Below are 23,896 nucleotides of genomic sequence, written 5' to 3'. Positions count from 1 at the left end.
AAAGAGGATGGCAAAAATAGTCCTGTTTGCTAGAGCTAATCAAATAGTAAAATCCACCCTATGCACCTTTGTGCCGCAGAGCTCTGTTCGGTCAATGAGGATGGGAAGAATCCATACTGCCCATCTGGCTGCCATTCATTCATCTCTGGAGCTTGCTGCCTGGCTTTTACAAACCGGACAGCGATGTCACCTGGTTTGTCAGCTAGGCCATGGCAGCTTGTCCCTTTGTGGACTCCAGAAGCTCTGGAGTTCCTCTGATGAGCTGCCCATCCATGTATCTCTGGTACATCTGTTTGTCACACATCTTGAACTGGTGGTGCAGATTTGAGGACACGAGCTCAAGATAAATGCTTGTTGGACTGAATAAAATATGGTGTCCCTGAAGAGGAGTCACTGTTGGGTTGGGTTTCCAACATGATCAAATGAAATGAGATTGTCATAGGGCTCCGATGGAACTGCCCACAATCTGTTTTTAGACAGATCTGTTTCCCCAAAGAGAACAGCTCCGAAGGGAGGCTAAGAAGGGAAAGCAAAAAGAAGTAAGATGATGTCTGCACTCTGCAGTTACACAGCTCAGTTAGCAGGGCTTGAGTGGCAGGCACTTTACACTTTGTTAGCCGAGTTTACAAAATGGTTTTGACAGTATAAAATTGGTGTTAAAAACTGAAGGTGTGAGACTCCCAGGTGTCTGGTGATAAGGTCAAGGTAAATGACATTCACCCAGGATATGCTGATTTTCAAGCTGCTTGCAAAAGGAAGGCAGCTGGAGTCACAGAAAGGGAGAACAGACTCCCCAGTAATGCTTCTGGAGAAACACAGGGACCTAGGGCATAGTGCAGAGTAGGGAAAGTGGGCTCACAGTGGTGGTGATAGGTACTTAGGGTATGGACACACAATAGACACCTAGAAAGCCAGACTGGTGTGAGTTATAAGGGCGTAAAAGTGGGCTAACCCACTCATGTCACCAGAGTTATACCACTAGGACCATGAGAGTAGAATTTAGCAGCTGTGCAAAAGAGTAGGAATTTGCTCTGTCCGTACTGGAAGCATCTAGGGAATTGTGTATAAATAGAGATGGCTGAAAAACTTTAGCCAGAACTGTCTCACGGAAATCAAAACATTTCGCAGGAACTTACTGATTTTGACAAAAATGGATGGGAAAAAGTTGCAGCAAACTCTTTCAGTTTGATAATGTCAAACTGTTGTGTCAATAAAGTAAAAAAAATTTGTTTTGACTTTATCATTTCAATTAATTTCATGTAGATACATATTAAATATTAATTTGATGGTTATGGGATCTATTATATTAGCATTTAAGTTATACTACAGTTTTGGAATTATTGAAATTAAACTTTTTTACCTCATCAAACAAAGCAATTGGATATTGTCTAAATCAAATGTATTGATGGATCCAAATTGAACTTTTTTCTTTTTTTTTTTAATTTTCATTCCGTGGGAAATTTCAAAATTTCATCTTTTTGTTCCAATTCCAAACCAAATGTGAAAATGTCAGCATTTCCTGTGGAATGGATATTCCATTTCCCAACCAGCTCCATCTTAAGTTTTCAGACCAGCTGAAGAATCAGGAAAGCCGTCACACTAACCCTGCTGCTTCCCATGCTATTGTGTTGCCTACAGATATATTGGAGAGTGCTGAGTTTCTGTTGCATCTATTGAGAACACCAAGCTCTGCCCATGGTGATATCTCTATTTCCATTTGGCCCCTTTCTTCTGCCCCAGCTGACCACAGTGCACACCCAGCTTTTCCCTCTGCCATAAATGTTACTGACTAGGCTTCAGTGCAGAAACAGTAATAAATCCTGTATAAACGATCATCAAAGTTTCTCTATATACCAACCACGAACACTCCAAAATCATGAGTCGAGCGTGAAAAAATCATGATTGGATTAAAAATCATGAGATTTTCATAAATAATGATGATACCTATTGCTTTTCATTAGTAGATCTCGGAGAACATTACAAAAGAGGCAATAAATGTTGTTTCTTGTTATTTGTCTCTGGTTTCTGACTCTTGGGGGTGTGCTTGTGTCACATTTTCAACTCTAAGGGCTAGAAACTTCCTTTTGTTTTTAATGAAAGCAGAGGGTCTCACCTAATCATATGACTCCAGCAGCTGGGGCTTTAAGAATACCAAATTTTGGGAGACTTGTGATAAAATTGAGAGTTGGCAGCACTGTAGTTTGTTTTATGTTACATACTTCAGTGGACAGATGAAAATATTATCATACTAGGAGCTATGGTAGATATTACCCTACATCTGTAAATCGTATAACGTGTTTGAACACTAGTAAATCATTCAGTGATAAATTAGGTAACTTATTGGCATTATCTATTTATGTATTATTTACAATGACTTTACTGCCCTAAGCTGGCACTACAGGTAATAGTAATGTGTGTTTCCTAGGTTATTTGGACTCTGCACATTTTCCTAATGTGCTCTAAAGAGAAGTCAGTTCCCTGCTCTATACACACGTGGCAGGCCTGCACTGTATGTGCAGAAAAATAAGCCCCCTTTGTGATGCTCCACAGCAGTGCCAAAACTTCCCCAAAAGTCACTGTGCAGACTTGTGTCTGGCCCATGGCCTGTGAACATTAGTATTTTGTTACTGCTTGGTAAGTGGGAATTTCCAAAGGACTCAGCGCTGGCCTAACCCTGCTCCCAGTGAAGTCAGTGACAATGCTGAGTCAGGAGCCTTTGAGAAATCCCACCCGATATGTAGATGTTCGTTAACAGTTTTTGACATCTTGCAGCACAGCTGGGTGTTAGCACAAGTAGTTAAAACCATAAAGAGCTGGCAAAGCATGCTAGATGCAATGAAATTAAATGTGACACATCAGCCTTTATTCAACAAGGTAGAGAACTCAAATGCTGAAATGTTCCACACCCTATAACTTTTAGGGCCTATATTACAAACATAAAAATATGATAGTCATATTTCTATTTCAGAAGGAAAGAGGGGTAGAAAACCGCATAGAAAGAAGCAGTCCAATCTGAGACTGCAGCAGCAATTTAATTCCCAGAATTTCCTGAGTTTTGATTGCTTGATTGCTCCAGTTGCATCATTACGGTTGTTTTCATTTTATGTCCCTGAGCTTTTGGAAGTAAAGGCGGAAAGAAGAAAACTCGACTCTAGCAATCTGGCTGGAGGACCATAGCAGTTTCCCTGATGCTGACCATAGCCACATTCAGGGAAGTTTTCACAGCCCAGCTAAGCTTTAGTTTAATGGGGCAGCTAAACAAAGACACTGTTAAGCACCCCACAGCACTGTGCATCAACAGCTGCCCCCGACCCCCCCGGGAAACAAAGCTCTACTGAGCATGTGTAAAACTTCCCATTTTACTTGCTTGCAACTGTGAATTCTAAGCCAGTTTCCCTGATATTTACGTCTCCGTGAGCTTTACACAAAAATCAGCTTCAGCCCTTTTGGAATTAGCTGAGCAGAAAAATTCTAATGAGAACATTTTTCTAATCTTTTCTAATGGGAAAAGTTGTTTTTCTTTAAATAAATATTTATTAATGTTTTAAAAAATAACAAGCCTGCATAAAGCATCCCTAGATCAGTGTTGTGAGGAAGGCAGTGCTGCTTTGCAGACAGCGGTAACAGGTCTCTCTTAGGGAACATTTCCTAAAGCCTTCTAATAGCATGCATTCAACTCTCCATCAATGGATTAACTCAGTGGAGTGGAAGCACCCGTAGCGTGTGATACTAGACAAACAAGACAGGCAGTTACTAACCCTGGCCAATAGTCTGAAATCCTTGCTCTCAGTGAGTACTAGCAATGATTTTAGGGGGGTTGCTGGTGGAGTAAAGCACTACCCACTCTGACTTAACTGGACTTAAGCACCTGCTTAAGCACTGTCCTGAATAGGGAAGGGCATAAACTTTCCTGATTCGGTACCTCACATAAGGCTCAATCTTGCATGGTGCTGAGCCCTCTGTCTCTGTCCCAGCACAGGATTAACAAGCAGATGAGTAGCCCTATTGACTTCACTAACTTCAAGTTAAGCATGTCCTTAAGTGCTTTGATGGAGCAGGGCTGGAGAACTCAGCCTACTGCTGGCTCAAGCCCATATTGAACACGTAACGGACACAATGGACAGACATACAGGCAAGGCACGCAGTACTGGGTAGAAAGTAGCATAAATCAGCAAACAGGGGGGAAATAAAACAAAAAATCACCCTGCAGGAGCATTTATTGTGCCTGGAAATTAGCAGAGGGTGGCGTGATGTGACGAGAAGTCCTAATTCTTGTTTAATACCTTCAGGCTGGCTGTAAACTCACTGACAAATAAGGAGCAAGTGTATTTTTCTCTCACTTGCAAAGTTCAAAAAGGTCAAATAAAGACTGATCACACTTAAAAGCAATCCGTTTTAGGCTGGGGCCAAGCTTGGAACAATTCTGCCCAAATTCTACTCTATATTGGTTCATAAACTCCCTTGATCACTGTAGCATGAGCACCATCCAGTCATGCATCAAGTGACGTAACTAACAACTGTCACAAGCAATTGAGAAAGGAGGCATTGGAATCCAAGCTGGAACTCAGCCTTGTGCCCTTCGTTCCTTGCTGCCTGGTCTCGCTGCAGTGTGTTTCAGAATGTCCCCTGCTCTTGGTTTTCTTACGAAGATCACCTTTGTTAATGTTTTGTACCACAGAAACCCTGTGGCCCAAGGACTGGCAACATTCCCTTAACTCTCCAAGATGTGGGGAATGTGCAGGGTGGACAGATTTCATTTTTAAGGAAGTTGCTGGGATTAGTTGTTTGGACTTCTAATGGAAAGAAGAGTTAGAACCGTTTATCTATGGAGTTGCAACCAGGCACTGTAATTTACCTTATCTGTTAAAATCACATTGCAGCAGAGGTGATGGGATGTGCTGGAACCAGATATCACACGTATTGGGCCATGGGAACATTTGGGTGGGACAGGTTGGTTTTACGTGCAATAAAGAAAATAACCCCCTGATAATAAAATAAATGCCAGTTGGAGTTTCCCTTCCCATAGTATTCAGTTTGGAGTCTTTCCCCATCATGTTAGAGGAAGGCATTGTATTGTCTATATTGTTTCTCTCTCTCTTGATGCTGGCCACCCATCCCCTCCCCTGGCCTCCTCCTTCCCTTTCTGAGTCTCTTGAGGAATTTATTCTTCTTTACCCTAGAAAAAAGCAGGCCAGCAGAATGCCTGTTGTGGCCAGACCCAAATGCTCACAAACACCTACAGAGAGTCCTTGATTAGTTTAAATTAGCTGAGATCCTCTCAGGGGACAGACCTGTCCATCAGCAAATGTTCCAAGGTGCTTCAGGGATTAAAAGCCCTTGAAACTTTAGCTGGCAAATGCGAATGCTTGTCGGTTGTTCTTGAGAGCAAAATGTTCTACTCGGCATGGATCCAGAATCCTTCTGCTTGCCTTAATTTTCAACGGGATCCCAGCCTTGTCACCAAAAAAACATTCCTGCTGTGTTTGTGTGATGAGGAACACACGAAGTCACAATATAGTTTTATTGTGGGGACGAGGGGGTTGGGAACAGGAAAATGAAGGACGACTGCCCATTAGCGTGGAGGCGGAGCCACAGGGACTAACCCCAGCAAATCTTTTTTTTTTTTCCAGATAACAACTCATGGCTACTTACAGCAGTGCCACTGATGAGCACTTTCACCCCCATAGAAATTACATTGCCCCCTATGCATACATAACAGAGTTACAGCCAAAGCGTAATATAGAATCTGGCCCGGAGGATCTCACCATAGTGCCCTTGTGGCTGGATTTTGCTACAATGCCTAGCTTGCACACCTGCATTCCTGACCTAGCGCTCTGTGTGCTGCCCCTGCTTCTGTTATTGTCACTACACTAGCCATGGTCAAGGCTGCCCTCCTGTTGTTTTCTTGTGGGCAAGTATTGTATCAGTTTTGTACTGCTGTGGATCTTCTGAAGTCTGGCATTCTTAAAAGGTGTTTGATGTTTAACATTGACACAACTGGGAAATATTTTCTCTGTATGATTTTTCCTCTAACTGCGCATTTTTTAGTGCTGGTTGATGCAGAATATGTGAGCCTTATACTTTACCTTGAGCAAACACTTCCAATAAACTTTATTCTTTGCTGTTCAGTGGTGCAGGGGCCACAGGCAATGAGAAGGTGGCCCTGTGGCTTAGGCAGTTTACTCTCACCCAGGCGAACTGTGACCTATTCCTGCTCTGCCACAGCGTTCTGTGTGATGCTGGGCAGGTCAAGTCATCCACACTTTTCACAGGTGTTATTCTCATTTTCTGGGGCCCAGATTAAGAGACCTGCACCAGGATTTTCCAAAGTGCTGAGCACTCATAACTTCAATGCAGGCAATGAATGGGAGTTGTGGATTCTCAGTATCTTCACCAGTAAGCTGTGATCTGGAGTAATGAGCATTGGGTTGATTAGCAGGGAGCCTGCTGGTCTAATCGTGGGTGTGCTATGAAGAGGCCTTAGGCAAATGACTTCACCTTTATTCATTGCCTTTCCTACATGTAGCATGGGGATAATTATACTTATCCTATGTACCTCACAGGATTGTGAGGATTAATTAGTTAATGTCTGAACTGTGCTTTGTGCAGATAAAGAGCTATTCAAAAATCTAAGTGCTCTGAAAAAAATCAGGCTCTAGAGGTCTTATGTTGAGTACTCAACAATAATAAGAATTTGCAAATTTTGGCCTTAATCAGTCTGTGGCTCAGTTGCCCATTTAAAATATGGGGATAGTGATACCTTCCTAATACAGAGGGGAGTTGTGTAGATAAACTTGTTTATGTGTGTGAGACTCAGTACCACAGTTAATAGAGTCAAAGAAAATCTCATGAGGAGTTTACCAATTCCATATTCAGTGCAGGGTTTGGATGGTGTGTAATAAAGTATGGACCATACACTGATTAATGAGGCTAAAAAGAAATGTTGAATAGTTGCCTCGTTCCCAGAGTTTCCTGTGCAATGAATGAGGCAGCAGTCCTGTTGAAAAAAATAGCATATGATAATGGCATTAAAGACTGTCATAATGCATACATAAAAGAGGCTTGAATTAAGGTTGTATGAGCAACTTAAATCTGCCATTTCCTAACTTTTAAGAGATTGTCATTGCAATTTTGCAAGTATTCTTTGATTAATTTTTTGTATTTTTCACTGTATATTGCTACATGTGGCATAAGCATTCTATAGCACAAGTCAGGCAATATGTAGGCAATATGTAGGTGTAACAGCCTCGCCGTGATTAGGATTTGAAGGTGTGATGTTCGAAAATATTGGCTAATCCACCCTAACCAACACATTGGAAAGCTCTAGTGTAGCTAAGACAATGTGAATTTTAACACATGCTGAACTGATCAAGTTAAACTCTAGGCTTCCTCTTGGGCTTTAACTTGATGTAGCAAAGCAACTACATACCAGCGTGGTGCCACCTGCTGGTCGTCCTGGGAATTAACTCTCCAGCTCTAGAGTGCCCTCTGTTGGCTGATGTCCTGCCTGCTCCAGGCCCCTCCGGTCCCTCGGGGGTCTGCTCTCTGCAGTACCCCCGCAGTCTCTGGGTCTCCCCTCCCAGGGGAACCCCCAAACCTCTAGCCCCACCTCGCCTCAGTGGCTACTGCCAGTCATCATCTAGCCCCCATTCACTGGGGCAGACTGCAATTCACTCATCACTGGCAAGCGGGGGGGTTGGACCTGCTGCCTTTTCCTAACCCTGGGCTGTGCTTCTGCCACCCTAGTACCTGCTTTAGGCCTTCACCAAGGCCTGCAGCCTGCGGAGTTGCCAGGCTGGAGCTCCCTGCCCCTCTTGCCTTTCCCCAGCTCTGCTCAACCTCAAGTACCCTGCTCAGCTTCCAGGCAGGCCGGTCCTTCTCTCTCCAGCGAGAGAGAGACTCTCGCAGCAGCTGCCTCACAGCCCTTTTTATAGGGCCCAGCGTGGCCTGACTGGGGTGTGGCCCCAGCCATGGCTGCTTCCCCAATCAGCTTAACCCTATTGGCTCCCTGGAGCAGCATTTTCACAGGCCTGTTTTAACCCCTTCAGGGCCTGAGTGGGGTAACTGCCCCACGACACTTGACAAATTAACACATGTTCAAGGCAGCAGGCCTTGGACGGACCTGTTTAACAAAGTCTTCCTTGCTTCCTGGTCTGCAGCATTTATTTAAGCCCTAAACTGCACAATAACAACAACAAAATAAGACACACCATGAACTTCTTTGCCTAGTGACTTAGATGAGGTGTTTCTGTTACAGATCTTGGACATCAGTAATTTTTAAGAAAGAGATATGAATGGCCTAAATCATGAAAAATCACCCCTCTCTATCTGGAGCAGAGTCCTTAATGCAAGATCTCGTAATGCTTTCACCTGCCAAGAAAACTCACTGCTGGACTTGATAAATCCACTGCAGTAGAGACGGAGAGAATAAATTTTCTATCCAGGGCCCAGGGTTCCCTGCCCTGAATTCCAAAGCACAAATGCACATTGTTACAATAGGGTGGGTAAAACTATTATTACTAGGTTATACCAGTGCAGATAAGTAGATGTTATTATACTTCTCAGCTGTGGCTCTTCTTTCTGATCTTTTGAGGCTGCTTTGCTTTCTGTCCCTAACTCTTGGTTTAATTTCTCTTCAAGGCAGCTTTCTTACACTTAAGCCCTGTAGAATCTTAGCACTTGAAGGGAATTCACTATCGGTATATGCTGGAGCCAAACAACTATCTTGTCATAAACCACTTGTTAAATTTTTCTCTGAATCTTCGATAAAAAGTGGGTGATGGGAGGATGTAGAGATTACTGGAAAAAGCAGATCATCAGGAAAGGAGATAGGTGGGAAAACAAGCAAGCGAAAGCTGTTTCATAGGTGGATTGAGTCTGTTTAGTGTATCTCTTTCTCCCCACTGGAATAACGATTCCAAAGGAGTTACCTGCATTAAATGCTATAAAATGAACATTAAAATATTGTATAACTTACAGAAACATTGTATATCTGTAGGATACTTGAGATATATTAAAATATTTTACTACTCCGCTTTTTATAAGGAATTTATTAGCAAAGACAAACCAGAAAATTTACCCTTTTCTCTGCAGAATCTATTTTTTCCATTGCAGAATGAAATTAATCCATTTTTATTAACAATAAACACGTGGGAAGCATTAACTGCATAACCATGCCTTAGAGAAAAGAGAGACAAACATTCTCAAAAGAAAGGTTGATTGCACAGGAATATCTCTCTTCAATGGAAAGTACAATGAGGCCTCTATGGGGGCTATTTAAAGTTTTCTTCATCAATTACCAGAGGTTCAAGACCTTGAATCAGGAGACTCAATGAGTGATTTATGCTGCAAATTAGAACTGTCAGTCCCAAGCCCTAGAAGAAGAGCTCCTTTCTAAGTTCAGATCAATACATCAGTAGCTGAGAAGATCCTCTTCTGTCAAGAATCGGGATGAAAGGCTGTCAGACACCTTCAGATCCCAGAAAGCTTACTGAAATGTTCTGATCTGAGTTGCTTATTAAGGGCTACATCCTGCAAGATGCTGAGGACCCTCACTTCCCACTGGGCCTAATCCTGAGAGGTACTGAGCATCTGCAATGTCCACTGATGTCAGCAGGCGTTGCAGGTACTCCATCGTGCTCAGAATTTGGTCCAGTGACTTCCATGGGATTAAGGGTGCTCAGGCACCTGACCGACGAGTTGCTCAGCCCTTGGCAGGATGAGGCCCTCAGACACTGACATGTCCTGTAAGATGGCAATGGATGATTTTATGAGGCATTTGAAAGGGGACTTGCCTATTTTTAAATCTCTTGTTTGTCACCAACCAGACCAGCCAAATCTTTCCCAAAAGTCACTTGTACCCTATCCAAAATTGGGGGGAACTATTAATTTGAATGGTTTAGGAGGCTTTACCCTGCTCCTTCTGAAGTACAGCTGCAAATTCCTCACCAGGGAGAGTTCAGAGGAGCACCCAGCCCATGGATGTCTCTCTGAAGTCTCCTTCCCAACTCAGCATTCCTTTTTAAGCCCAGCTCCACAAACTTCCCAAACCTCCATCCTCCAGCAACGGTCCAGTCTGCCTCTGCCTGGGCACAGGGCTCCTTCAGGGTGGTTCCTCCAGCATGTGCAGGGAAGAAGAAGGGAAAAGGGGGACACAGCGAGGGGAGGTTAAGGTGCTGGCTCGCTGAACTCTAGACCCAGCTGCTACAACAGCAAGGATGCTGTGTTCATTTCCTCTGCAGAAGAGACTCCAGTCCGCACTTCCCCTGTAAGGTAACCCAGGCTCAGATGTGGCTGAGCTAGTCACTAGCAGGGGAGAGCTGTTAGAATGACAGCTCCACCCAGGCATAGCCGGCAAAGCCCATGCATCCATCTAGTCTGATAGCCTGCCTCCAGCACTGGCCCTTAGTGTCTCCTCTCCTCACACAGACAGCCTCCCCACCTTGGCAGTCTCTCCCTCTCCCCCACGCAGACACTGGCCCCCTCCCAAACTGAAACTGCTGAGCGATAGCAGGATGCACCCTTCTGTGTGCTAAGTCTTGTTTCCTGAGGCAGCAGTTACTGGCTTTATGACTCGGCCTCCTGTTTAACCTCTTGGGCTACTGCAGTTGGCTCTATTTTAATTACATGAATTTGCTTCCTTTGCAAAGACGTGAAAAGTCCTTAAAAGCTCCTGTCTGTCCACATGGCTCCTCCTGGGCTTTGAAGTAGCTCAGAGCATAGTGTTTTTTAGGGCTCTGTGGCTGTCTAGCAACCCCCACTCTAGCCATTTAATCTCGCTTTCTCTCGCTTAGTTATTGTTAGTTAATGTCTGCTCCAGCTGTGCCCAGAGAATTCAGATTGTTAGCTGACAGTCAAGAACACCGTTAATCCTTCATTTCCTTAATGGAGCATCCCAGTAACTAGACATGAGCTCAGTGCTCATCTCTAGGGCCGTACGTCCAGCCACTAGACATCATCCCTCTGCCGAGCCAGCATTTCACCATGAGCATCAGCACAGTAAAGCTGGACAGGTGCAGGAAGCTCTCCCATCTTTATTAAAGTAGTTTCTTTCTTTTAAGTGGGTTCGGCACGGCCTCCAAGAGAGTGAAACTGAGGCCAATATTGCATTCAGATACCCAAGAAGCCTAAACATATTGAGTACAGCTGCACTGCAGTTAAACACCTGCAGCTGGACCAGATCAGCTGACTCAGGTTCGAGGGGCTCAGGCTGCGGGACTGTAAAACTGCAGTGTAGACATTTGGCTCGGGCTGGAGCCCAGGCTCTGGGACCCCCACAATGGGAGAGGGTCTCTCTATCCTTCAGTGCAAGCCCAGGGTTAGTAGAATTAAAGTCAGCAGACCCAGTGTTTGTTAACCTAGGGCGTGAGCATCTACACTTACTTGTAACCCCAGGTTAGGAAGCGTTGGACCCTGGATCTCAACATGGGGCTTCAGCATCTGTACTGCATTATTCAAGCCCAAGTCTAACCATTCATGCCCCAAACTCTCTAGCACTCGCTCAAAATCTGGCCACTCTAGCCCTTTGTTCATGGTGCAGTGAGGAAAAACTTGACTGTCCAAAAAACAAAGAAAGTCAAACTGGGGGATTATGGGATATTTTTGGAGGACTCCAAGAGCACCATTCCAGTAGGTCTCCATCTACATTGCACCACAGTTGTGTTTGAACTACTCCTGAGGGAATTCTGAACCAAAAAATTAAAATTTCCATGCAAAATTCTGCATATTTTATTTGTCAAAATAACACAATATAATCACACCATTTTCAGTTATTTTGGTCATTTATTTCAATGTACTTTGAAATAAATGACCAAAATAATTGAAAATGATGTGATTATATCATTGTTGTGTTTCTGTGTTATTTTGACAATTCAAATATGCAGAACTTTGCAGAATTTACATTTTAAAAAATTGTGCAAAATTCCCTCAAGAGTATCAGGGTTCTGTGTGACACAATCTTTGCATGGGCAGCTCAGTGTGGGGTCTGGGTGCAGAGGAGAATGGGACTCTGCAGGGGAGTCCAGGTGAAGGAGGTTAGGGCTCAGGATGAGCTGGGGCTTGGTGGAGTGGGAGGTCAGAGTGCAGCTGGTTGAGGCTCAATGGGATGGGGTTCTGGGTGTGGGGTTCCTGATGCAGGGGATGAGGCTCAGCAGGGTGGAGATTTGGGGGGGCTTAATGGGTGGGTGAGTGGGGGGAGTTGTCACTGTACATGGAGCTGCTCCCCGTCTGCCTAACCTCATGCATCCAGACCCCCCTGCCTCCAAACCCCTCATTGAGCCTCACCACCCCCTGCACCTGGAACCCCAACCCTGAGCCTCACCACCCACCCACACACCCAGACCCCCACACAAAGGCCCCACCCCTGTGGTGCAGAGCTCCCTGCAGACAGGGAAAGTTTCTGGGGCTTGACCTGACCCAACCCCAGCTGCTGCTCCATGCAGGGAAGTGGGAGGGGGAACTCTCCCTTCATTCTCCTCCCCTTCCCCTGCCTAGATGGGACGAACATCCCTGGGCGGACAGAGCGTCATAAGAAGATAAAAACAGCTATACTGGGTCAGATCAAAGGTCCATCAAGCCCAATATCCTGTCTTCTGACAGTGGCCAAAGCCAGGTGCCCAAGAAGGAATGAACAGAAGAGGTAATCATCAAGTGGTCTATTCCCTGGTGCTCAATCCTAGCTTCTGGCAAACAGAGACTAGGAACACCATCCCGCAGGGCCGCCCAGAGGATTCTGGGGGTCTGGGGCCATCGGCGGCAGGCGGCTCCGGTGGACCTCCCGCAGGCATGCCTGCGGAGGGTCCGCTGGTCCCGCGGCTCCGGTGGAGCATCCGCAGGCACGCCTGTGGGAGGTCCACCGGAGCCGCGGGACCAGCGGAACCTCTGCAGCCATGCCTGCGGGAGGTCCACCGGAGCCGTGGGACCGGCAAGCGGCAGGGGGCCCCCCGCGCGGCAAAATGTCTAGAGCTGGCCCTGTTCGGCGGCAGGGGGCCCTTCCATTCTGGGACCCGCCGCTGAAGTGCCCCGAAGACCCGCGGCAGGGGCCCCCCGCCGGCGAATTACTGCCGAAGCGGGACCCGCCGCCAAAGTGCAGCCCGCTCTTCGGCGGTAATTCGGTGGCGAGGGGCCCCGCTGTGGGTCTTCGGAGCACTTTGGCGGCGGGTCTCTGAACAGAAGGGCCCCCCGCCTCCAAATTACCACCGACGACCGGGTTGCACTTCGGCGGCAGGTCCCGCTTCGGCGGTAATGCGATGGCGGGGGGTCCCTGGAGCGGAAGGACTCCCCCACCAGTGAAGACCAGGAGCGGAAGAAGCTCCGGGGCCCGGCCCCGCAAGAGCTTTCTGGGGCCCCCGAGCGAGTGAAGGATCCCGCTCCAGGGGCCCCGAAAAACTCTTGTGGGGGCCCCTGCGGAGCCCGGGGCCTGGGGAAAATTGCCCCTCTTGCCCCCCCCTCTGGGCGGCCCTGCCATCCTGGTCCATCCTGGCTAATAGCCATCAATGGACGTATCCTCCATGAATTTATCTAGTACTTTTTTTAATCCTGTTATAATCTTAGCCGTCACAACATCCTCTGGCAAAGGTTGACTATGCGTTGTATGAAGAAATACTTCCTTTTGTTTGTTTTAAACCTACTGCCTAGCTCTTGTGTTATGAGGAGTAAATAACACTTCCTTATTTACTTTCTCTACACCAGCCATGATTTTATAGACCTCAATCATATCCCCCCTTAGTCATCTCTTTTCCAAACTGAAAAGTTCCAGTCTTATTAATCTCTCCTCAGATGGCAGCTGTTCTATACCCCTAATCATTTTTGTTGCCCTTTTCTGAACCCTTTCCAATTCCAATATATTTTTTTTAAATGGGGCAACCACATCTGCACGAGGTATTCAAGATGTGGGTGTACCATGGATTTATACAGGGGCAATATGCTATTTTCTGTCTTATTATCTAGCCCTTTTCTTAATGATTCCCAACATGCTGTTCGTTTTTTTGACTGCCGCTGCATATTGACCGCCCTCCCCTCAGTGATTTACCTCTCCCTACAGCTGCTGGAACAGATGCATCTGAGCTACTGGGGAGAAGTGAGTGAGTACTGATGCCACTTCTCTTTCTTTCCCCACAGAAATCATTTTCTGCAAAGAAGCAAAGAAAATCTGCAGGGGGCTATTTTTCTGCCACGTCACAGTGGTGCAAAACTTCCCCAGGTGTACTGAACACTGGGTCCCGCCTTGCTTCAGGCTCAGACCCTCCACGCATCCTGGGACCCTGGGTCTGAGCCCTGAGTTATGTGATTTGTGTGTAGATAAAACGGGGGGTTAGGCTTGTGCCTGGGCTTACGTTGCAGTGGAAAGGAAGCTAGTTCAGTGTCTCCCCACCACTATTCTAGGTCCAAGCTCCAAACTAGTAGCTACACAGAGATGAACTCCAGATAAAATGGGATAAAATGACCCCAGAGCTTCAGTCACATTAGGGTTCAGAAGAGAAAAAAATGACCAATGAGGAGACTTGAGGTGGAAGGGTCTTTGGGCAGAGTGATTGCATGCAAAGAGGAAGAAACACCTGGGGTGAAGTCCTGGCTCATTAAAGACTATTGACTTCAGTGAAGCCAGGATTTCACCCATGAGTAAGTTCCCAGGGTAGGTGATTGCATTGTAGTGTTCTCCATGGACTCTGCAGGAGAGGGCAGTCTCTGCTGCTTCTCTCTTGGTGCATTTTAGATGTGAAAGTTTTGTTGACTACAGTTTTAAATGTGGGTTTTTCATATACGCAACTGTATCCAACCTCCATTCGTAAACCGTTATCCATCTGCTGCTGTGGAGTAAATGGAACAAGTTGTGAATACAGATAATAGCTAAATTGTTGTGTAACCCACACACCTCCTGGATGTGGTGTTCTGTCCCATCTAGAGGCACCAAGACCACTTAGAGATTAATGAGTCTGCTCTACACCTTTAGCCAATGGCCACATGGCTTTTAGCTCATGTGGTAGAGGCTCATGCACTAAGCTTTAGAGGTCCCACTTTTCATCCCGCCACTGACAGCAGGGGTCTGTCAGCGTTACAATTGCCCTGATGTCTAAATTAGCCCAAGCAGGAGTTGATCTCTTAGATTCTGATTTTGCAAACTGATCCATATGGCTGGAGACCTCCATCAGTGTGCAACCAGTGGAGCTCAGAGCAGGTGTCAGGATCCCCTGCACAGCACAACTGCAGAATTGAGGCCTAACTGTTGACATGCTGATGTTCTCCAGTGAGGAGACGGAAAGAGGGTGGGAAAGTTTGTAAAAACACATTTCGAAGAAGGGCAATTCACCAGGCTCGATATGGATTTACTTTAAAAAAAAAATGAACACAACCAGCAAAGTAATTGGTTTGAGACTGAGACTGGTGCTCAGCCTGAGGCAATCCAGGCTGGGGGCTATCCAGTTCATTGCACTGAGTGTAACATGTATGATTACCTGCCCTGTGGGTGGGTGGCATATGTGTGCAGTCAGTGCAAGGAGCTCCTGGCCCTCAGAGACCGCGTATGGACTTTGGAGCAGGGTGGCAGAACTGGAGGAGCTAAGGGAGGCAGAGAGGTATGTCGATGAGGCTTTCCGGGACCCTGTAGAATTGTCCCACCTCCACTCAGACAGCCTCTGTACTGCTGAGGAGGAAGAAAGGCCCAGGGAAGCAAAGCAGTCAATGGGAGCAGAGGGAAACCTTCCCATAGTTGGGACCCTCCTTCCAGATGGTGCTGGGGTTGCCTCTCGCACTGAGGTTACCTCTCTGGAGGAGGGAACTCCAGTTGCTAGGAAAAGGCAGGTGTTAGTAATGGGAGATTCAATCATTAGAAACATAGATAGCTGGGTTTGTGATGGCCGGGAGAACCGTATGGTGACTTGCCTGCCTGGTGCGAAGGTTGCGGATCTCTCGAGGCATCTAGACAGACTTATGTGTAGTGCTGAAGAGCAGCCGATGGTCGTGGTACATGTAGGTACAAATGACACAGGGAAGGATAGGAGAGATGTCTTGGAAGCCAAATTTAGGCTTCTAGGGAAGAGACTGAAACCCAGGACTGAAATCCTCTCAGCAAAAAAGGAACATTTACAGGTTGAGAAAACAAAAATAAGACTAATCCGCCTTGCCCGGCTATTACTTACAATTTTGAAACATGAGAGACTGATTCAGAAAGATTTGGAGAGCCTGGATTGACATCTGGTCCCTCCTAGTCCCCAGAGCGAACAACAACCAAAACAAAGAGCACAAACAAAGACTTCCCTCCACCAAGATTTGAAAGTATCTTGTCCCCCTATTGGTCCTCTGGTCAGATGTCAGCCAGGTTTACTGAGCTTCTTAACCCTTTACAGGTAAAAGAGACATTAACCCTTAACTATCTGTTTATGACAGCATCTGACTGAATTGTATGGCCCAGATGGTGGATTCTTAGCTTTTAAGGAGCTCGGTCTGTTTAGTTTATCCAAGAAAAGTCACAGAAGTCCCGACGTGGGGAAGAGATTTCTCATTGGGGAGAGCTCTTTATCCTAGTAGGAAAAGGTAGAATGAGATTCAATTGTTGGAAGCTGAAGCTAGACAAATCCAGGTTAGACAAAAGGTGCAATTTTTTGAACAGTGAGAGTGACTAACCAACTTACCTAGGGATGGGATGGATTCTCCATCACTTGAAATCTTCTACGACTGGGTATCTTTTTAAAAGATCTGCTCTAGCTCAGACAAGAGTGATGGGCTTAATGCAGAAATTGCTGGGGAAGGTCTCTGGCCTGTCTTATATAGCAGGTCAGACCAGCTTATCACAATGCTCTGTGGTCTAGGTCCTTCTGGCCTTGGAATCTGCGAACCACTGAAAGCCATCTAGGCTTTTTGTGAGATTCCAGAACGTTTAGTGTGTTTTATTTTATATTGTTGATTATCACACATCTGCCACTTCCTGTCGTCTGTCAGGATCTAATGGGATGAACAGAAATGCTGTAGGGAAAACTATTCTTGCAGCATTTCCAAATCCACAGAAATCAATCAGCACTGGAGGGTCTCCAGAGAATGGTGCATTTGAGGAGATTTCCAGGCCATTGGCTCACTCTAAAAGGTTTGGCGAGGTTCAGAAGATTTAGATGCTTGTCTGAATCGAACCTCCACACTTTTGAGGCTTGTTCGCCACTTGCTGAAGGTTGGGTTAATATTCTTGGTCTCCTGGATGGAATCTCAGTTGAGTTAGGTATCTGGTATGCCACCACCTAAATAAATCACCTCTGACTATGTAATCTGTCTGCAGCAAGAAATTATGCATGTTAAAGCATCAGGATTAGACTTCCCAATAAGATGATATATCTGATGGCGATGATTCAACCAAAGCATGTACGTTACTTATTAAGGGCTTGCCTGGAAACGTATGCAAATATATGGTAGGGATTAATGTCTTCTCGCCTAGTGCTATGCTGCTGTTTATTACAATGGGAAAGAGGGAAAGATGCTTTGCAGTTCATAGAGGAGTTACCATTATTATATTTATTATTATTATTAGTGATGGTGATACTGCTGTTAATCCTTTTTCATCTCTTTGCAGCAAAGTGTGTTTAGTACTGAATGCAAAGAAGCCTGTGGTCATTCTCATCTCTTGTAGGAGGGAGCTCTGCTGTCAAGGTCCAGCTCCTATGAAAAAACTGTCTCCGGGAGATATGAGTCTTGCTGGTTGCTATCTTCATTGTTCCTAGGGAACGTAGCTGGTGACAGAGGGAACGTCTGTTTCTCAGATAGCCGGGAACAATCCCAGATGAGGTTCTGAATGTCAGGACACAGACCAGGAACTCCATTCAGTGGGCATGGATCACTCTAGTGGCTTCAGAGGGAGTTACTGGAACCCAGGATCTCTCCATGTCATGGTTTATTCCTGCTTAGAAGTGCTTCTTACCTGGCAGACGTTCCATTCTGCAGGCTCAACAGAATGGAGATAGTTTTCCATTATCATGTTCCTCTAGCATCTGGAATGTTAAGTGAATAACATGAAAGACTCTTCTGCTTTCTTAAGCATTTTCTTCTCTTTTCTTTAATCATGCCAGATTTCCTGTGAATAATGAGAACTGTAATTATCATCTGCAGATCAGTGGATTCACTGAGCTGTTTCTTAAAAGGATTTTTTTCTGTGCATTTCAGATGACCAAGAACAAAATTATAACCACCTGATACTAAACAGTGCAACCCAGACACCTACAAATGGTAAGAGAAAATAGCACGTATTATAATTTTCCTCTGACTGCCAGTAACACTTACTGGCATTAAATTGTTATTTAATGTGAATAGAATAGTTCATATGTCAATGGCATATGAATGATTTATTCTATTTGCATTAAATGTAGGACCATATTTCTAATAATGGACACGTTTAAATATGGCCCAATCTCATAGCTTCAATTAAATAGCAGCTTTGTGTTTCCTCCTGTCTGGAGGCTCTGTACTCATTCCCATGTCCACCATGTGCTGTCGCAGATCCTGCTCCTGGGACAGCACCAGAGAGGAGCCCCTCCCGTACCCTCGCCAGCAGGCAGATGGCATCACTTCACAATTGCTAAGCTAGACTAGGAATGCATATTAAATACAGGGACACCAGTGCCTGAACCAGCAGGCTGTTGGTATCACATGGGTTGGGGGGGAGATTGAGTTCAGAGCACTCCCAAACTGACCAGACCCTCAGGGCCCAGGGATGTGCACAGACCTGCCCTTGTGTCACTGGCCAGTATCTCCTCTACTTTCTCTCTTCAGGCCCACAGGATGGGAGCACTTCCAAGACAGCATGCTCAGCCCCTAGAGTAGGAATGGCCTCAGCTCACTCTGAAGTGACCCAGCCCGGTCAGCACCGGAAGTGGTATTGATGGGAGTTCATGGGCTATTGGGGTTGGGGGTCACTGTGATGTGGGGTCACTGAGGGAGCAGGGAAGAAATGGAGAGAAAGTGAGGGGATCCAGAAGGACTCTCTTTTTCCCACCCTGCACAAGGACGAGAGCCTGTTTCCATGCTTTGCTCTTTGCTGTCCTTCCAGATATGTGAAAACTGGGCACTTCACCAGCTGTAGGAATGAAAGGGCAACAAACAGCAGTGATCACTCCCATTGTACGTCTGCTGACTCATTTCCACAACCCTAGAACTGACCTCTCTGTAGATGGTCTGGGCAGCTTACCACCCCATGGCTGTATAAAACATACTGTCACCTCTCATATAGGCCTAGTGCTGCCCTGCCAGTGTATCTACACAGCTTCCCTTGATTCAGTCTTCCATCAATCTGGACAGCCCTTTGAGGGCTGCCTTTGATAGCCTTTCCACAAGAACGCCCTCAGTGAGCCCTAGAATTTCCTTTCTCTCTGCTGTCCACATCTTTCAGTACCTTCAGTGGCCCTTTCCTGTCCAACCACTGTGTCCTCTTGGCCAAGTAAACTGGTGATTTCATCTCAGCTTCCCTCAGTAAACTATCCCAGTGGCCAAAGTGCTTCTCTTGGGGAGGCACAGCCTCCTCAACCTCTACTCAGACTTCCTCTTTGAGTCAGAGCTTCCACGTGACTCCACTGTTCATAACCTGCATCATCCAAATGGTGCCCATGTTCCTATAGCCACCGCTCTGCCTGTCCATGCCAGGGCCTCACCTCCACCTCTGCTGAAACCCCCTTTTGTTTATTCATCTCCTCTCACCTGGTCTGCTACAGCTCTCTTCTCTCTCTGGCTTCCCAAGCCCCAGCTTCCCAGACTCCAGCATGTGCTGAATGCTGCTACTTACATTCCCTCAATACAAAATATTCTAATCAAATCACACTCTGCGGAACCCAGTTCACTTCACCATCCAGGTCAGAATTATCCTCCCTGTTTCCACATGCCTCTTTGGACTTGTTCCACTTGCTTCCCCTGCTCACTTTGCTCTCTCCTCCCTCATAATCTCCCCGCTGGAGTTGTGAGAAACATCTGCTGTCTGAACCATCCCTCTCATTACACCAGCTTTCCACCTCTGTGTAAATCCCATCTGAATACATATCATAGACTCATAGACTCATAGACTCTAGGACTGGAAGGGACCTCGAGAGGTCATCGAGTCCAGTCCCCTGCCATCATGGCAGGACCAAATACTGTCTAGACCATCCCTGAGTTCTCCCTTTCCTGTATCTTTGAATTTCTCTCTCTGCTGGTATGTATTATCTAGCTCTGTAGCTTTGCCACCGTCATTAAAATATTCTGGGATATATTTATTATGAAAGTTGTCTTGTGTTTGATCTGAAGTTTCCACATCTCCACATCTTAAGAAAGGATGGCAGAATAATTTGTCTTGAAAAAGTTACCTTGAACCTTTGTTTGGCCCACTCCTATTCCAGAGAGGCAGTAGCCACTTCATCATTCAGGTTACAGGTAATTTTCCATTATTAGTCTGAATTTTATCCTGTCCTCCGAAAACCACAAAAGGAGTTATGTCAATTTCAAAATTGGTAGGTTAGGTCCAGCAGCAAGATGGACTACACATATTAAAGCTGAGGTAAATTGGACGAGTTCCTGACTTAATGACACCCTAAAAACATAGGTGTTAACTAGAATTCAAAATCCTGATACATTTTTGTTTTGTTTTGTAGCAAAAAAGAGAAAGAAGAATAGGGTTAAAGGAATAGGGAACGCACTCAGCATGTCCCCTTCAAAGCAGGGGAAACTGGGAGACATATTGTGACTCTAAGTTCCAATCTGCTTCCAGAGCAGCACAAAATCCACTGCCCTTCAGAGTGCTCATAGCAAAGCCGTGATTGAGCCCTAAATACTTTTGCTCTGCATTTCCACAATACTATGTAAAAAATCGAAAAGAAAATTGTGCTGCTCATTATAATCCCAATACATATCTGCAAATCACCTGGGAGAGAATGAGAGTAGGGGTAATTATCTGAGAGATCGCCATTGTCTTGTTCCAGGAGTGCAACCTTATCCCTCAATTGTTTGGTTTTCTAAGGGGTGTGTGTGTGTGTGTGCACTCGCGCCCACGGGCACTTTTGTTGTTGATTTAAACATAAATATGCTTGAAAGGCAACGTACACTTAAATCTGCACTTGCTGCATCGACTCGTTTACCTACTTTTTCTGCCTGTGAATTGCGCATTAACTCCATCACCTTTAGCTACTGAACAGCCAGGTTCTATGTTGCGTTTAATAATTTTAGGTAACAACATGTGCCAAGATAGTTAAACTCCTCTCTTGATCTGACAAATGCCTTCTTTTTCTGTGTAGTTGGGAAAGAGAAAGAGGATCAAAGGAGACATATTCATGATCTTGGGTTGCAGATTTTGAAGTACTTTTCTTCTCTTAGCTCTCTTATCTACTGGGAATCTTTGTGACACTCATCTATAGAGCAGGTTGAACTATTTAATTGCAAACAGTATGTTCATTTGATTTGTCCCTTTATTCTGCTCACAAATTGTCCACAAACAGTTCGTAATCATGATGAATGTTTGTTTTGGGTAATCCATCAACAGACCATTTGGACCTTTTTCAGTAAGGGCTCCAATAAGTGTTCAATATTCAGAATCCGCTCTTCAAGCTGTGTGTTTGGCCAGCTAAGCATACGGTGTGGTCTGAGTGGATGGGATAAGATAAGCATGTCCAGTGTGACTATGCAAATTGACACATGCCTAACTCACTTGTACATGAACAAAAGCTCCTGCCAAGCGTGTTTGAGACAAAGTACTACCCAACACACATTTATGTAAAAGTGTCTAAAAAGGCACCTGAGGAAGATGAGAACAGAAAGTGAGGTGGATTCCAGGACCAGGTTTTGAATATTTTCCCAGGGAGTACAAGGAGACAGTTCTGGCTGGTATAGTTCTCAGCCATTACAGATCTCAGAGGGGAAATCACTAGATGTTAATATTTTCTAGGTTGCCCCCAAAACTTCTTATCCGTGTGAGTTCTTGAGTGCTGTCCCCATAACCTTTGTCTCATATATGCAGGCCTGTGGCTAGCCTGGCTTCAAAACAACAAGACACTGTTTCCCCATCGAGGCAGGTGTGAGAGCTGTGATTTGATTGCACTGAGTTGTTTTCTTTGAGGAAGGGATAACTATTAATGATGGGATTGTGGGTTATGTGTTCTGCCAGGCTGCTGTTCCTTAATTACAGTTGCATTATTTGCGTTAACAGCTGGTGAAGCAGAGTTCAAAGGAAAGTGTCTCCGTTCTGTTCTGCCTGGCAGAGTGGGAAATCGCACAGGAGGGCGAGACAGGCGTGAGGGTGTTGGGGAACGTTTTCAGGGACAACTCTGCAGAGAGGCACAGCTTCAAAGGAATGGGGTTTTCTCCATCATCTAGTCCCTCTGTTCGGACAGGGGTGGGGTGGTGTTAGGAGCTGCCCTAGTCCAGGTCTAATGCTGGTTTGGGAGCTACATTAAGACACTTTCCTGCAAGGAGAGGAACACAGGAGAAAAGCAGACCACTGCCTGGCAAACACTCTGTTCTAAGGAATGGCAATAGAGTCCCACAGGTTTGTTACAGGCTTTGGACAAAGATGTGTATGGTGTGTAGACACCAAAGTCATAGTCACCTAAGAAATACCACAGAGTAGATTTGGGATACAATTTACAAAAGTGCCTATGTGCTTTAGGAGCTGAAGGGTCTAACTCCTCTCAGTGGCAGAGCCAGGTTTTTCCACCAGGGGGAAATGGGTCATGAGTGAGGGACTGGAGAGTGAAACCACCCTGTGCCCACCCCACAGCAGTGGCCCCTGTCCTGTGCAGCTCTGGAAGTGGCGCTGAGCCCCGATTTACCATGTTACAACGCTCAGAGTGGGGAGCTGAGCCCACCCCTGTGGGACATGAGCTGCCAATCCTAGGTGAGCATGGGACAGGTTTTCCCTCCAACCGCATGTGAAAGGTGCCACACATACACATTAAGGCCTCTGGAGAGGCAGTCGATCCCCCTGCACACACTGCACTACTGTCCACGCTGCCACCAGAGCTGTGACTGCAGCCCTTGTATCTAACTAGCTGGAAGAACAATAGCTGTGAATCTGCAGCAGCACCAGCAACAAATCAAGTACGTAACCCAGGTCCTAGCGGGGCTTATACAGCCCATGCTGCTGCCAGGCTGCCGCAGCTTCACTGCTGTTGTCACTGGAGTGTGCTAGATTGCAGCTAGTGCAGTCATGTCTACCTGTGCTGTGATCACATCTCTGGTGACAGTGTAGACAGACTCTCATGAGTCCCAGTGAAAGGCAATGGGACTTAGGCTCTTATGTTACTAAAGCCAGATATTTAAAGGTATTTAGGTATCTAAATACCTTTGGAAACCTGGTCCTCAGACACTTTTGGAAATTGTGCTCCAGATCTTGGTCCTACTGAAGACAATGGAAGTTTTGATATTGAGCTCACTGGGACCAGAATTTAGCCCAACATGACTAAAAGAAGAACTTTAGGTCTACATTTTGAGAAAGATCAATCTGAGCTTTTCCTGTACAACTTGCATGTAAAATTCCAGTGCAACTGACTGGTCAAGTGTAGGCTTTGCCACATTTTTCAATTCCACATTTTTCACATGCAACTCAGATTCATCATTTGATAATGTAACTGTTAATGTTTAGTTACTAACTTTTTACACAAGATAAAACAGAATTATTGAAAATACGTGTGATTCTCTTACATAAATATTAAAAGAGAGGGTGACATTTATATAACAGATAAAGGTTTACAGTGGAGTTGAGGCAGCATAGGATCCATTACACTAGATACACATACTGGCTGGTTGGCTGTATTTCTGTGCAACCGATTATTTTAGTGCTGCTGACTTTTAATTAAAGTTTAGTTATGTATAATACTTATACACCTCACGGTCAGGGCACCGGGGTCAACATAATAATTATTTTAAATCTAAATAGGTAATTAATAAATAAAATGATGTTAGTAGG

The 23,896-nt window shown here is 45.5% G+C and overlaps 1 protein-coding gene across 6 annotated transcripts in view; it reads left to right on the top strand.

The window, feature by feature from the left end:
* SHISA6 (shisa family member 6) overlaps positions 1-23,896 on the top strand; it is a 616,361-nt gene that overhangs the window by 341,392 nt on the left and 251,073 nt on the right. For all 6 annotated transcript variants that reach the window (XR_007768732.1, XM_050919411.1, XM_050919410.1 and 3 more), the window contains exon 4: positions 18,142-18,204. Coding sequence is in view for 5 of the 6 variants with exons in the window: in XM_050919411.1 (XP_050775368.1) it covers positions 18,142-18,204 (63 nt within the window). In the remaining variant the exon portion in view is untranslated. The remainder of the gene's footprint in view (positions 1-18,141; positions 18,205-23,896) is intronic.

This window comes from Gopherus flavomarginatus, chromosome 12 (genome assembly GCF_025201925.1).
Source record: "Gopherus flavomarginatus isolate rGopFla2 chromosome 12, rGopFla2.mat.asm, whole genome shotgun sequence".
In the NCBI taxonomy this organism is placed as follows: domain Eukaryota; kingdom Metazoa; phylum Chordata; order Testudines; family Testudinidae; genus Gopherus; species Gopherus flavomarginatus.
The sequence above is the reverse complement of the archived record's forward strand: the minus strand, read 5'-3'. Positions and strand labels throughout refer to the sequence as shown.